This window comes from Chrysochloris asiatica, unplaced genomic scaffold, assembly GCF_000296735.1.
Source record: "Chrysochloris asiatica unplaced genomic scaffold, ChrAsi1.0 scaffold00004, whole genome shotgun sequence".
Classification (NCBI taxonomy): Eukaryota; Metazoa; Chordata; class Mammalia; order Afrosoricida; family Chrysochloridae; genus Chrysochloris; species Chrysochloris asiatica.
Genome location: NW_006408522.1, coordinates 35065776 through 35082255, shown reverse-complemented (window position 1 = coordinate 35082255; position 16480 = coordinate 35065776). Strand labels below are relative to the sequence as shown.

The 16480-nt window shown below is 41.9% G+C and overlaps 1 protein-coding gene across 1 annotated transcript in view; it reads left to right on the top strand.

Moving 5' to 3' along the window:
• Positions 1-894: 894 nt before the first annotated feature.
• The window catches only part of CHP1 (calcineurin-like EF-hand protein 1), a 50680-nt gene continuing 35094 nt past the window's right edge, over positions 895-16480 (top strand). The window contains exons 1-2 of the mRNA XM_006831754.1: positions 895-1048; positions 13962-14034. Coding sequence (XP_006831817.1) covers positions 982-1048; positions 13962-14034 — 140 coding nt within the window. The 5' untranslated portion in view covers positions 895-981. The remainder of the gene's footprint in view (positions 1049-13961; positions 14035-16480) is intronic.

The window sequence follows — 16480 nt, the reverse complement described above, 5'->3', positions numbered from 1 at the left end:
ACTAAAATGCAAAATTCCTTGTTTTTAAGACAAAGTAAGAAACTTCAAATAAATGGCGCACCATCCGCTAGGAATCCACTCTCTTCCGCCATTAGGGTTTCTTTTCGAAGCAAGTTTGAGAAATCTACCCCTAATTTCAGCCGAACTTTCGTTTGGAACTGAAAAAAGAGGGCCTGCAGTTAAGGGAGACTTCCGAGCCACCCGGGGGCGGTTATCAAATAATAGTCCCGCAATCAAACCGAAGGAAAAAGCACACAGTGCTCCGCACCCAAACCGCAAAGCCGATTCTTTACTCAACACCACCCCCATCCCAACTACCACCCCTATCCCCACCCCACGCTTTCACGTCGGGCAACTGCGACCGTTCCTCCAAAAACCAATCGGCGCGCGGTCCCGAGGCTGTTCTTGAGCGCCCCCAGTGATTGGGAGGAAAGAGGGCCGCCCAAGAAAAAAGTGCAGTTCCCAGCATGCAGTTCCCAAGGGACACACCCTAGGATTTCCTTTCAGGGTCTTTTTTTCTAGCTACCTATTTTATTTTGTTTCTACATAAACCTATAGGGTAGGAGTCCTGTGAGAAATGGGTTAGGCATTGCTGTCTACAGCGGGTCGATGGAGTTGCCCTTTTAATTGAGGACGTTAGCGCCAAACTGGCATTGCCCCTTTAAGACCGGTGGCAGTCGCAGTTCCAGGGGCGGGGTCTATTTTCAGCCGGGCCCTGGAGAGCGCTAAATTGATTTATTCGCTGACTGGGTCTGGAAACACTGACGTAGGCGCCTACGCAGGGCGTAGCCTCGTTCCTGATTGGCTGGTCCTTGGGTCCACCCTCTTCGGCTCACTACCACTGAATTTTCTCGCTCGTCCGCAGTAGAGACACTGCCCTCTCCCTTCTTGACCCCTAGCCTCTTCTCCCTTTCCTCTATCCCTCCCTCTTTAGCCTTCGCTTCAGGCGACACTACTCGCCGAGGAGCTCCCGGAACGGGGATGGGGTCTCGGGCCTCCACGTTATTGCGGGACGAAGAGCTCGAGGAGATCAAGAAGGAGACTGGCTGTGAGTTCGGGCTGGGGATGGAAACGCGACCGGTCTCCTCCGGCTGGCCTTGGAACTGAGGGAGGTGGTCGCCGAGGTCTAGAAATGTGGCACCCGCGAGCTTGCGGGGGCATTCCCTTGGTGGCCTCCAGCGCTGGAGCTCCAGGGGCCCGAGGGCTGAAAGACCTGTTCTTCCAGTTGCTGCTCCCCTGATTGGGGCTCTGGTTCTTGTAGGGCTGTCTTTTCACTCATAGGAGGGAGTGTCTGTCACCCATACAGCACGGAACACCCCCCCCTCCCTCCCGCTTTTCTCCCTACACCTATTTTTCATGAAAAACCCCGAATTCCATTCGTTTTTCTTTTCTCGCATCACTTCCTATGAAGAGGCATCTTGAACTGCTAAGCCTGAGAAACAAATTCAGGAACTCTAGACGGGTCTTGTAAATAACACAATCTATAATATTTGAGTAAGGGTCTAAAACCCCAGGCTCAAGTAACTTCTTGCTTCTTGGAAAATAAGCTCAGAAACCAAGACCATATAGTAAGATTTTTGAATACGTGACTTAGTGACAGAGATCTGAGAGTAAAAGACTACGTTCTTTCTGAACTTTCGGAGAAAAAGTACAGATACTGTGTCCACCAGTTTTTTAACTTACACTGAGCATGCTTTTTGCCCTAATTTCAGATATACCGATTGCTGCTCTGCTGCTATACTTTATGCAATCACTATTGAAATTAGACGTTCTCCAAAAATCGCTGCGAACTTGTATTAGGAGTTGATTATTTCGTAGTCCAGTCTCCTTTAGCCTGAACAAAAGAGCAACAGGGTTTTGCTTGATAAATTCCTCAAACTCTAGCTTACAACAAAAAATAACAGGAACTACTGTTAAGGAAGAAATCTGGAGGACCTTCAAGCCACCTGGTAGTTCAGAAAGTATATTGGAGAAAAATATGCAGGGCTCTCATACAGGATCCATAGAGGGGAAACTTCCCTGTACCCCTCTGAAAAATAACATCATACAGTTATCATACATGATAATGCATACAGTATTTTCTCTTCTCATTAATCCTTTATGAGCTCTTGTGTTTCAAATGAATTATATAGTTATGTTATATGAGCTCTGACTCTTCCTGATCCCTGTCTTTGATAATAATGGGATAATTTAACAGCCCATAAGGAGCTCTGGTAGCTTAGTGGTTATGAATCAGGCTGGAGCCACAAGGTCAGCAGTTCGACACTACCAGCTGTTCCGCTGGAGAAAGCTGAGGTTTTCTGCTCCCGTAAAAGGTTTACAGCCTTGGAAACCCTGTGCAGGGTCGCTATGAGTCAGAACCGACTCCAGGACACATAACAACAACAACAATGCAAATAACATTAAGGGGTGCTGGAGCCACAAGTAGTAGTGGCCTGGAATCTATTAAATGCTGTCCTGTGCTTTCTGACAAATTCAACTTCCTAAAATCTGGGGAGTTGTCATCTAGCCCAACCCCTTGTCAGATTAGTGTATGTCTTTCAGCATTCCCTAACATCTGACTACTTAACCTCATCTTAAATACCTTTAATGATGAGAGCTTACCTCATACCAAAGAAGTCCTTTTCACTGGTTTGGGTGAATGACAGAAAGTAATTAGTTGTTTATAATATGCAGTATATATATGACCACTTGACTTTACAGTTATTTTATGACTTCCTTCAACTCCGGGAGTAGAAATATAATGTTGTTGTTAAGTGCCAGCTTGTTGATTCCGACCCATAGTGACCCTGTGTAGAGTTTCCAAGGAGCAGCTTGGTGAGCTTGAACCAAGGGCCTTGCAGTTCGCAGTCTGACGTATTAGCCCAAAGCACCACACCAGGACTCCAGAAATATAATGGTGGTGGTGATGTGCCATGGAGTCTGTTCTGACTCATAGCGACCATGTACAGGGTTTCTGAGGCTGTAAATCTTTACAGGAGCAGAAAGTCTCATCTTTTCTCCGCGAACAGCTGGTAGTTTCAAACTGCTGACCTTGTGGTTCACAGCCCGATTCGTAACCACTACGCTACCAGAGCTCCTTAGAAGTAAAATTTGTTGTTATGTTGTGAAGTGTCGTCGAGTCAGTTCCGACCCATAACGACCCTGTATATGGTTTCTGAGGAGCAGCTGGAGAGCTTGAACCGCTGACCTTGTAGTTCAGACGGCTTAGCAGTCTGGTGCATTAACCCACAGCGCCACAATAGGAAGTTTTAATTCAGCAAGTATTAGTAGTACGTTTTGTGACCATTATTGTGGGCTACACTTATATTAACTACTTTAAATCTAGAGTGATACCAGAACTAAAGAATTCTTGCTTAAAAATAGAGTCACGCCATGGTGAGTCTTGGGGTAGTGCTGTAGGATAAGCACTGGACTGCTAACCACAAGGTCGGCTGTTCAGATCCACCAGCTGCTCCTTGGAAACTATACAAGATCACTGAGTTGGAATTGACTTGATGGCACTCAACAACGACAAAACACAATGAGAATGGGAGAGAGCTTGTCTTGCCTTAGAATGAAGGGAGCAACAATCCACTTCTGGTTTGTTTCTGTTTGGCCAAATGAAAAGAGCCTGGATTGCTATAGAACTGTTAGTTATTTTCCTGTGTTACTGTCGACAAACAGAACTTAGTACTCATGGAAGAGCTGTCTTTCCAGTTGCCAAAGAGTGAATACGATATGAGGGAAATTCTCATCCACTAGCAGTGTGGATGTCTATGTTATTGTTAAGTGCTGTCTAGTTGGTTCCAACCCATGGTGACCCTGTATGGGTTTCCAGTGAACTGCTGGTCAATTTGGACTGCAGATGTTGCAGTTCAAACTGACCTTGCTGTCGAGTGCTTATCCTACAGCGCCCAAAAGCCTAGCAGAGCAAGAACTTACTGAATTTTTACAGTGATAGTGGTTTGTAGTATGCTCGCTCAGTACTCAGAGAGTGATGAAAGATGCCATAATCTGATTGGGAGATAAGTACAGCAGGTCAGATGGCTTTGCAGTCTGGAGCATTAACCCACAGCGCCACATGATAGCTGAAATTGTGTAGCACCCACCTGCAGGACTCAGGGAAGACAGAATACCTTGTGTGACTGGCTTTGATGCATTAACAAGCAGATTGAACTTGGATAAATTAATATAGGGCATTTGGGTGGCTTCTAGAAACCATTGCCTCTACCCTGCTGAAAAGTCATTTCTCTACCCTGGGAGTTGAGCTCTCAGTTTATCCTGTTAGTAGCCATTAGCAGTGATTTTAGCATAATGAGAAAGGTTTAGAAGAATTAACACAAACTAGGAAGTAAGGTTGTTGTCATTTCCTGTTAAGTCAATTCTGATTCATAGTGACCTTAAAGGAGTAGAACTGTCCAGTAGTGTTTTCCAGGTTGTACACCTTTATGGGAGCAGATAACTGAAGGTTTCTCCTTCAGTTTAAACTGCCAATCCGTTGGTCAGCAGCAAATGCTTAGCCATTGCACTACTGGAGTCCTTTGGGAGGTAGGGCCCACTGCTGTTGAGTTGATTTTGACTCCCAGCACCGCTCCAGGACAGAGTAGAACTGACCCAAAGGGTTCCCAAGGCTGTAAATCTTTTCAGACTCAGACTGCACATTTTTCTCCCACCAAGTAGCTGTTGGGTTCCAACTGCTGAGTTTTTGGTTAGCAGCTGAGTACTTTAACCACTGCATCACCCACCAGGGCTCCTCAGGAGGTGGTTGTTGTTGTTAAGTGCCTCTGAGATGGTTCCAACCCATACCGACCCTGTAGAGGGTTTCTGAGGCGGTAGGATACCAAAACCCCAAACCCACTGCCATCAAATCGATTCCAACTCATAGTGATCTTGTATAGAGTTGCTAAGGCTGTAAATATTTAGAGGAGCAGAAAGCCTCATCTTTCTCCTGAGGAGCAGCTGGTGGGTTTGAACTGTCAACCTTGTGGTTAGCAGTCCTCAGTATTGATCCTACAGCACCATCAGAGATTTGTTGTTGTTAAGTACCATGGAGTCATGTAGCTGTTGTTAAGCGCAGTCGAATCGGTTCTGACCCATAGTGACCCTGTACAGGGTTTCCAAGGAGGGCCTGGTGAGCTTGAACCACCAACCTTGCAGTTCAAGTGGTCTGACGCATTAACCCACAGCACCACACCAGGAATCATGGAGAAGTAGAATTTATCCTTTTTTCTCTGCTTCTTGTTCACTGGTGGCACTGTAGGATCATCAGTGCTAACCACAAGGTCAGCAATTCATATCCACCAGCTATTGTCTAAGAAACAAGTTGTATTGGTATAAAATATGTATTCTTTGACTACTGCCTTCTTTCACATTTCTGCATTTCCATTAAAGCTCATTTGATGAAATTAAGGAGAAAGGTTACAGATGTTTTAGGAGTTACTGTAATTTCCACTCTTAGTTCACTTTACTGTAGCAATATCCTAGCCACTTAATCTGTGAGAAAAAATGCATGTGACTGAGTAATAATGAATACAGATTTATTTATTTTATTATAATTTTTAGCTTTTTGTTGTGAACTGAGTGAAGGCTTACAGACAAGATCATTAGCTTTATATGCAACAACTCCTAAACTCTTGTTTCATCTCAGTGATTACAATCCCCTCCTTGCAACAACAGTTATCCTACTTCCTCTTTGTGGTTCCCTATTTACATCTTATATTTCACAAAATGAGCAAAGAAAGCAAGATATTTGATGCACACATGCAAAGCAAAAAAAGATATATTCATCTGAATGTCCAAAGGGCATATTCTGCAAGCCATCCTCCTGCCTGTAGGCACACAGCCTTACTCAGTCCATGGGCCTAGAGCCTGCAACTGCTCTCTCTCTCCATGCCTTCGCCTCTGCCACTGTCTCTGTTGTCACCACTTTCCTAAGTAGGATTCTCATGGTCCATTCATGTTCTTCTTTCTTGGTGGTCCTGGGATTATCTGTTCCTGAAATACAAGGTTAACTATTCCCCTCTTTTAGTTATACATCTTCTGCAATTACAGTTTTGATAATCACAGTTAATCCTAATAACTGTTACTCATAATTGAATCATAAAATTCTATCACTGTTATCCCCCACCCCCTTTCACCAGACCCATCTGAAAAAGAGGAAAACTGTTCGTTGGGGATTCCACCTTATCCTCCTCACTCTGAAACTAAGCACACCCATGAAAGCTTGTAAGCCAGCCACTTCATGCCTTTTTTATACCGCTCCCTGTTTTTGATAGCCAGTGTCTACATTGCTCTCCCTATCAACCCAGTACACTGAGGAGACAAGCATCTTCCTTGATCTGAAGTATTTTCCATTCCAGTTGGAATTTTGAGCAATTGCAAGATGGGTGTATTTTTCTGTTGTGTCACATGGTATGAGAAAGGAGTTGAACAGGTTTAGGAAGTATATTGTACAGGCTGGTGAGGTTTTGTTTGTTTGAAAGGGTGTACTGGTGATAGAACTGGTATGGATTTCTCTATTGTTTCAATAAAGAACACAAACCTGGTAAAAAGCATTGATTGGGAACAATTCCCTGGGCTAGAATTTCAGTGAAAGTTCAACTGAATTGTGTCTTATAGTCTCAAAATGGCCCTCACCTCTCATCACTCCTGAAGGCTCTGCCAGTGTAGTTGACTCTTTAGGTTATACTACTGTCTTCTGTCTCCTATTAGATGCAAATACATAGTATAACTAATACCATTTATTAGCTGTTTTTTATTGTGATTTATAAAGCTCTTTACTTTTCTGTGGACTCCTTGTATGGCACTGTAGGATAAGCACAAGACTGCTAACCACAGATCTGCAGTTCAGACCTATAAGTTACTCCTTGGAATCCAATACAGGGCCATTATGAGTTGGAACTGACTCAACAGCACTTAACAAAAGCAACATAACTTTCTCATTTTAGGCCCAAATTTTATTTTCATCTGTTGCTGGAAAGGGATAAAAGACAGCCACGGGTCATAATACAGGAGCCCTGATGGCATAGTGGTTCAGTGCTTGGCTGCTAATTGAAAGGTGAGTGGTTCATACATCCAGTGACTCCACAGGAAAAAACCGTGACACTGCGTTAGTCCATTAAAATAGACAGCTGTGGGAGCCACATGGAGTGGTTCTAGTTTGTCCAGTATGGAAACGATTCAGTGGTAATGGATTCATCTTTGATTTGTCATGTTAGGGAACAAGAGACCTGGTGTGGTTGTTTGAATCAACAAAGGTTGGTTTGAATCTCAAGGTTGGCTTTTCAAACCTACCAGCCATTCCTCGAATATATAGGGTTGCTGTGAGTTGGAACCGACGCAACTGCACTTAACAGCAATTAGGAAACAGGGCTCTCACTAGTAGGGTCAGATGGTCCAGAGTATAGAGTATTTGGAAGTTTACTAATTTTTAAGATAATTGATTCCCCTCTTTTTAAGGGGAGGAAAAAGGAGCTATGGTAGCATAGTGGGTTACAAGTCGGGCTGGTAACCACAAGGTTGACAGTTTAAAATTACTAGCTGCTCCTCAGGAAAAAGGTGAGACTTTCTGCTCCCATATAGATTTACAGCTTCAGAAACCCTATCCAGGGTCATTATGAGTGGAACCAACTCCATGGCATATAACCACCAACAACAACAGGAGAAAGGGGACAAAAATTAGTACAAAGTAGGGATTAGTGTATTACAAGCAGCAAACACTATATGGTAGAGAATGAATTTAGATTGTACTGAGAAGGCAAATTGATTGTGAATTGAATTATTGATTCAAGAATGCAAGTCCTCCTTTCCCAACTTTTTATGATGTGGCAAAATTAGAAGACTAGTATAATGAACACATTTTAGTATATAAATTCCCTGAGAAAGTGAGCTCTTGAAAACATTTCTGTCTTGTACAGGGGGCTCTTCAGAAAAATTTGTGGAAAAATGGAATTGAAAGATAATGAAATTTCTCCACAAAGTTTTTTAAGCCCCTTCATATATGGAGAAGTGGGAAATATTGGGAAGGAAGGGGTCCTGGTGGTACCATAGGATAAGCACTAGACTGCTAACCACAAGGTTAGCAGTTCAAACCCACTAGCTGCTCCTCAGGAGAAAGACAACATCTTTGCTCCCTTAATGATTTACAAGGAGCCCTAGGAACTTAGTAGGTTACAAGTTGGGCTGCTAACTGCAAGGTCAGCAGTTCAAATCTATCAGCCACTTGGTCAAAGAAAGCTGAGGCTTTCTGATCCCATAAAGATTTACAACCTACATTGTTGTTGTGTGCTGTTAAGTTGGTTCCAACTCATAATGACCCTGTATAGGGTTTCCAAGAAGCAACTGGTGAGCTTGAACTGCCGCTCTTGCGGTTCAAACTGACTTTGCAGTCCAGCGTATTAACCCACAGTGCCACACAGGACTCCCAGAAGCCCTATACAGGGTTGCTATGAGTCAGAACTGACTTGACGGCACTTAACAACAATTATGTAGTGGGTCAACAAAAAAGAGGGAGCCCCTCAATGAGATGGAGTGACACTGCGGTGGCTACAACAGTGAGCTCATACATAACAATGTAAAGATGGTGCAGGATCCAGCAGTGTTTTGTTCTGTTGTGCCTAGGGTCTTTTTGAGTCAGAGCCAGTTTGACGGCACCTAGCAGTAACAATTATGTTCATCATGTTGTACACTGTCACCAGTATGTAATCCCCAAAATTTCCATCACTCTTAACAGAAACTCAGTGCACCGTAGGCAGTGACTCTTCTTTTGCCCTTCCCTCCTGTCTCTGATAACCATAATAAACTTTGGTTTTTATTTGTTGTTGCAATGTGCCGTGGAGTCGGTTCCAACTCATAGTGGCCCTGTACAGGGTTTCTGAGGCTGTAAATCTTTTCGGAAGCAGAAAGCCTCATCTTTCTCCCATGGAACAGCTGGTAGTTTCGAACTGCTGACCATGAGATTAGCAGCCCGCTTCGTAACCACTACGCTACCAGGGCTCCTTTTGGAAATACTTTTTCCTACTCCCTTTTTGTTTTGATTCTTCTCTTTGCCTTTCCTCCTTGATGTTCGGACTTCTCTGTAATGCTTCCCCCTCCAAGCAGAAGGCAGTGATAAATAGAAAAGTGTGTAGTGAGGATGGTTTTCAGGGTCTTTTGAATCTTTCAGTAGTATAAAATACTTTGCCCATCAATGGAGAAATATATAACTTCATTCAAAACATGCCCATGTACACAACCTTTTCTGAGCGTAATTGTCAACTCCTAAGACATCCTTTGGTTTACCAAGAAAGGTGCAGATTTTGGACACCTGTCCTGAGAGTTTAATGTTTTCCATTGAGAATATTTTACTGGAAACATGTCCTGCCTTCATTTGTGATAGCTTTAATAATGTCCTGTGTATGGACTGTGTAGTTACTTTATAAGTGAATTGAGGTTATTCTAAGCTCTATGTATTGGGGGTTGCTTATATTCTTTGTCACTGTGGATTAAGCTTCTAACTCAAAGCTTGCTTGCTTTTCCTAATTTTTACTTTTCTTTTTCTTCCTTTGTTAACAAAGCTCTTAGTAACAATATCATCATAACCTTAGTTTTTGAATTTTGGACATAGGTTTAAATGCGACTGTCTTGAGTTGTATTAAAAGTTGACATTTGGAACAGAGGTGGAGGTGACCGATGACACCAAGTGCTGCTGCTGCTTTAGGAGGAGGAAGAGAAAATCACTGCAGCGACACAAGTGAGCCATAGGCCGCACACAGACCCTCTGCTGAGCCCACAGGCCCCTGCTGGCCACAGCCCCAGTTATTTTCTTAATATCCCAGTTTATCTTGAAAGATAGCAGTTTTATGGTTAGTTTGTTTCCTTATCTATTTTTAACAATATGAACTCTAAGGTGCCCTAAAATTATCTCTTTTTTTCTCTCTCTCTCTCTGAAATAGGGGTATAACTCCATGGTAGTATTTACTAAGGGAATTTTTAAAATTATACTATAATAGGTTTCCTGGTAGGGTGTTGTGGGCTAATGCGTCAGACTGCAAAGTCATTTGAACTGCGAGGCCGGTGGTTCAAGCTCACTAGCTGCTCCTTAGAAACCCTTTACAAGGTCACTATGGATCGGAATTGACTCAACGGCACTTAACAACAGCAACAACATAAAAGGTTTCAGTACTCATTTATTTCAGATGATAATCTAGATTATAAAAGTGTCTAATGCTGCATTTGTTAAAGAGGTTGTGTTAGCTGATAATATTTCTTCCAATTTTAAATTTCTGTAAATCAATATGCACACTTACATATATACATGTTGTTGTTAACTGCCATCCAGTTAGTTTTGACCCTGTATAAGATTTCCAAGGAATGGCTGGTAGGTTTGAACCACCAACCTTGTGGTTAGCAGTCCAAAGCTTAATCCTGTAGCACCACTCCAGGACTCCATATATACACATAGGGGATTTCCAAAAGGACACAAGAAACTGATAAAAAAAAAAATTGCCTCTGACAAGGAAGATAAGCATCTGAGTGTTAGGGAGACTTTCTAGTGTATACTCTTTTGTTCTGCTTGCATTTTTATCAAATACATGGATGATTTTCTCAACTAACAACCACCAAAAAAAAAAAAAAAACTGAATATGAGAAGATTTATAATTGTAATGTTTTTTTCATTTAAGTAGTCTGAAACATGTAATATAGTAAAAATGGCCCAGTGGACTAAATACTTATGTAGTCATTGAAATAATTAAGTTTCAAAAGCAATATAGGAGTACTGGTAGCGCAAGGTCAGCAGCTTGAATCCACCGGCTGTTCCACAGGAGAAAGATGAGGCTTTTAAATTCCTGTAAAGAGTTACAGCCTAGCAAACCCTCTACAGGGTCACTATGAGTTGGAAACAACTCAACAGCACACAACAAAAGTAATATAGAAAATCTATAAATTAACAAGGGAAAAGTCAACTATTACTATTATGTAAGTATTGTTAGTTTTGATTTTGTAAAATATCTTTTGGGAAATTTAGTAATTCTTTAACTGACTTATTTTTGGCACACAACAAAAGTAATATAGAAAATCTATAAATTAACAAGGGAAAAGTCAACTATTACTATTATGTAAGTATTGTTAGTTTTGATTTTGTAAAATATCTTTTGGGAAATTTAGTAATTCTTTAACTGACTTATTTTTGGCAAACTAGAGGGGCCTTTGAAGCCAGAGGCCACAGTAAACTGGCCGGGTTCCTAACAATATCGGCTGTGACTGGCAGAGCACAGAGGAAAGTAAAGATTTAATTAGTGCAGCAGTAAAACTGTACCTTCAGGCCCATGTTGTAAGAATGACGACAGTAATAGCTAACCTAGGGTGCTTCTCATGTGCTAGCCCCTTCGTCAAGCACTGTGCTTTCTTTTCTTTAAAAAAAATTTTCTTGTTGAGAATATGCACAGAAAAACATACACCAATTCAACAGTTTCTACATACATGTACCATTTAGTGACATTGATTACTTTCTTCAAGTTGTGCAACTTTTCTTACCCTCCCTTTCTGAGTTCTTTCCTCATGAACATACACTCACTAGCTCATGAAGTTCCTGTCTAATCTTTGGAGTTGCTGTTGTCATTTTGATCCTATGTAGATAATTCTCAAAGGAACATAATGCACAAGGCAGACCTTTTGACTAGTTAGATAAACTATTATTTGTTTTAAGATGACTTCAGGGAATATTTTGTTATAAGATTTAAAGATTATCTCAGAGCAATAGTTCAGGGGTTCATCCCAGGTCCCTTGGCACCAGAATTTTGGATTCCATGAGAATTTGAAATTCACTTCTGCATTTTACCCCCTTTGGTCAAAAATTCTCCTACAGTATCTTTGATCAAAATGTTCAGAAATGGTAGCCAGGTACCATCCAATTCTGGTCTCATAGCAAAGAAGGCAGTTGTTCATGGAGGCAATTAGCCACACATTCTGTACCCTCCACTATTATTCTGGATTCTCCTTCCTCCTCTTCTACTCTAGGCATATAGAGACCAATTGTCCTAAGTGCTTTACACACATCAATTTTGTTATCCCTCCTCACAACCTCATTCATTTCACCTGTCTGGTAAAAGGTTGGTACCTCAGATATAATCAGAGTCTACCTGACCCTCACAAGAGTATATCCTATACACTGAGCTGACAAAACCACCTGGCTGGCTACAGGCTCTACAGCTACTTCCTCAGTGGCTGGACCTCTGCTGTCTCTACCCTCCTTGGGAATAACAGTCTGTACTATGAGCTTATTAGAGCACTAGAACAGAACAGATCCCAGTTTAGAGGGTGAAACCTAATGCTGAAGAATTCACAGCCACACCTACTGCCCTCGCACCCCAGCTTCTGTGCTTTCTCTGTTTGCCTTTTTACTTTGTTCTATTGTTTCAAAGCCTGCTAGTAGATTTTTGTCTCAGGAGCTAGGGGAGGAGGAAGGTACTGCACAAGACAAAGTCCACGCTTGCCACACCCTTTTTGGCTGTTGTCTTTTCTTTAATAATGCTCTTTTTGTTTTTCCCTTCCTACCTCCAAGGAGCTCTGGTAGCATAGTGGTTACGAATCAGGCTGCGAGCCACAAGGTCAGCAGTTCTAAACTACCAGCGGTTCCGAGGGAGAAAGATGAGGCAGTCTGCTCCCGTAAAGATTTACAGCCTCGGAAACCCTGTGTAGGGTCGCTATGAGTCAGAACCGACTCCACAGCACATAACAACAACAACAACAACAACCTCCAAGTTTAAGCAGAAATAAAGATCTGGTATGGTTGGGTAAGGAGCTCTCGTAGCGTAGTGGTTACGAATTGGGCTGCTAACCCCAACGTCGGTAGTTCGAAACTACCAGCTGTTCTGCGGGAGAAAGATGAGGCTTTCTGCTCCCGTAAAGATTTACAGCCTCAGAAACCCTGTGCAGGGTCACTATAAGTCGGAACCGACTCCATGGTACTTAACAACAACAACCACCTCCAATTTGCCAGGTAACCAAACTACTTCCCTTCTGCCCCCGCCCCCGCCCCCCTTTTTTTTGCAAGTCCAAAGTTTTAGTTATCTTTGGTTGTGCCTGCGAGTACATCGAAAATGAAGAGCAAAATAGCTTTCTTGTAGATGTCAAATGATGATAACATGTCCATTTTACAATTTGTCTCACTTGCTTCATTGGAACCAGCTCCCTGGTGTGGTGCTATAGGATAAGCACTGAACTACAAGATCAGTTTGAACCTCAAGATTGGTGATTCAAGTTCACCAGCTGCTCCTTGGAAATCCATATAAAGGGTTGTTATAAATTTGACTTGGCACTTAACAACAACAACAAGTGTAGCTCAGGTGCTCACAGAAAAGAGACTGACCCAAAAGTCAGTCCTAAGGGAAAGTTACAGCCTCTAATGAAGTATGATCAGGAGTAAACCAGATTTTTAAAACAGAATCTGTTTGACATGCCCCAATCTTCAGTTTAGCACAAGTCACCTATCCAACCGGACCAACCTAAAACATCAAACTTAGAAAATTGTGGTTTTGATCATAGGCTCTAAGAGCACTGAAATGTAAAAATTTCAGTTTCCTAAGTTTGGCTTTGTTTGTTAAGTCATAACCACCTGATATTTACCACAGTCTTAGACTTCATTACTAAGGGTCCATTTTGATTGCTGTTGTTACTAAATGCCTTCAAGTCAGTTCTGACTCATAGAGACCCTGTATTGAGTTTCTGAGGAGTGACTGGTTGATTTGAACCACCAGCCTTGCGGTTAGTAGCCCACTACTTAAGTTAGTTTATTTTCTCACTCCTCTCATCATTCTTTTGCTTTTAAATGGTCTGCTTTGACACTTTAGAAATAGTGTGGAGGATTCCCCATTTTACTCTCTTTGAAGGATTTAGTGGTGGACTGGGACCAGAAGGGCTCTTGGCTCTGAAGGACTACCTGGGATGTCATTTGAGGGGAGGGCTACTTCCTCAACCTGGACTAATTCTGTATTCTTTAGTTTCACACAGTCAGATCACCCGCCTCTACAGTCGATTCACCAGCCTGGACAAAGGAGAGAACGGGACTCTCAGGTAGGCAGTGCATTTCTTCACTTTCTGCACAGAAACCAGAAACTCTGGCAATGTCTGAATAGCGACCTTTATCTCAAAGACAGACAGCATAGGCATCCCACATACAGAGGACTGAGACTGTTTCTTCACTGGTTCATTGAGCATCATAGATCTAGAAGGGAATTAAATAAGCAGGCAGTGACATTAAATTTGTCACTGGGTACTTGCTGATTTTCTTGCAACTCCTTTTAATTGAGTAACTATTGTTCTCCTAGGAAAGTGCTTTCCAAGAATTTCAGCTCTCTTTGCTTGTGTTTTACCAGTGTGCTTTCCCAAACACATTGGTTTGTATGAGACTGATTCATAGCAGTCCAGCTAGTTTAGGATTTATTTTTATTTTTATTTTTTGTCCTCTCTCTCATTTCCTAAGCCAACTCACAGTTTTTCATTGCTTTAGATAATTTCTAAGTCTTTGGACCCTAGAATGCAATATAGTTTTATTTATTTTGTTGTTGAGAATGTTTAGAGCCTAAACTAATTCAACATGTCTTTCAGCTTGCTGTTGTGACTATGATCCCATATAGATAGTTATTAAGAGAGAATAATGCTCAAGCAGACGTTTTTGTGTTTTACTAGTTAAACTAAACTATTGTCAGAATATTTTTGGTTTAAGGCTTAAAGATGATCTCAGGACAATACTTTCAGGGCTTTATCTAACCTTCATGACTCTAGAAATTCTAGATTTCGTGAGAATTTAAAATTCTGTTCTGGATGTTCCCTCTTTTTATCAGGATTTTTCTTTAGAATCTGTGATCAAAATTTTCAGTAATGGAAGCCAGCTATCATCCAGTTCTTCTGGTATCATGGCAAAGGAGTCATTGTTCATGAAGGCAATTAGCCACACATTCCATAGTCTCCTCCTATTCCTGACTCGCCTTCTTCTTCTGCTGTTGTAGGCAAGTAAAGACTAATTTTTCCTTTTGCAGCCATTGCAAGCTTTTAAGACCCCAGGCATTACATATCATACTAGGACATAGAACAGAGGCACTAAACATATTATTAAGCCAATTAACTGAGCTGACTCACGAAACCATAACCCTAAATCTCCAAACCAAGAAACCAAATCCCGTAAGGCTTTTCATTGTACATAAGCAAACTCAGCAGTTATTATTATTATTATTATTATTATTATTTTGGTCATTATAGATATATCTTATCACACATCTTTTCTCAACTTAACTTTTTCCAGTCATACAACTTAATTAGAGTAATTACAGTAATTGTCTTATTGTAATTACAGTAATTGCAATAAATCCCCTTTTCCTCCTCCCTCCTATCCCTTGTAGTTGTTAAGTGCCTTTGAGTTGGTTCCAACTCATAGCAACCCTATATAGCATTTCCAAGGAGTGGCTGGTGAATTTGAACCACAGACCATGTGGTTCAAACCAAGCTTGCAGTTCAGTGCATTATCCCATCGTGCCACACCAGGACTCCCTCCTGTCCCTAGTGAACCAATAGTAACCTTTGTTCTCTATACATTTGGCTTTTCTTTTCTTTTTTATTTAGATTATACTCTGCCTTGTGCAAAGGAGCTCTGGTAGCATAGTGGTTACGAATTAGGCTGTGAACCTCAGGATCAGCAGTTCGAAATTACCAGCTGTTTCGCGGGAGAAAGATGAGGCTTTCCGCTCCCGTAAAGATTTACAGCCTCGGAAACCCCTTACAGGGTCGCTGTGAGTCGGAGCTGACTCCACGGCACATTACAACAACAACAACAACAACAACTGCCTTGTGCAAGTCTTCTTTCTTTCTTTTTTTTTTTAAACTGTTCCATTATGAATTATGTGATAGTTTACAATGGAGAACATTAGCTTTACATTCATCCTATCATATATCATTACATTGCCATGGTTACAATCCTCTCCATGCATCATCAACCAACCAAAGGGTACACACTGCAAGCCTGCCCCCCAGTCATCAGCACACAGCCACTTTCCCTCTCTGGTGTCACTGTTTCTCTGAGTAGGGTCCCGCAATCCGTTCTTCTCCCTTGATGGTCCCAGGGGTCTCCGCTCCTGGCCTGCAAAGTCAACCACTTCCTTCATTTTGCTACAAACATCTACCTTTACATTTCCAACCCTCACAGTCCTGATATTAATTAGTCATTATTGTAGCATAGTGGTTACGAATCGGACTGTGAACCTTAAGGTCAGCAGTTCGAAACTACCAGCGGCTTCACGGGAGAAAGATGAGGCTTTCTGCTCCCATAAAGATTTACAGTCTTGGAAACCCTGTACAGGGTCACTATGGGTCGGAAGCGACTCGACGGCACTTAACAACAACAACAACATTGTACCACATGAGTGCTATCCCCATTTCCTTTCATCAGTCCTGCCCACACAGATTGGATACTACTCTGTGAAGATTCTACCTCCAGTGCCCTCTGGATCTAGGCTCCCTTTTTTTT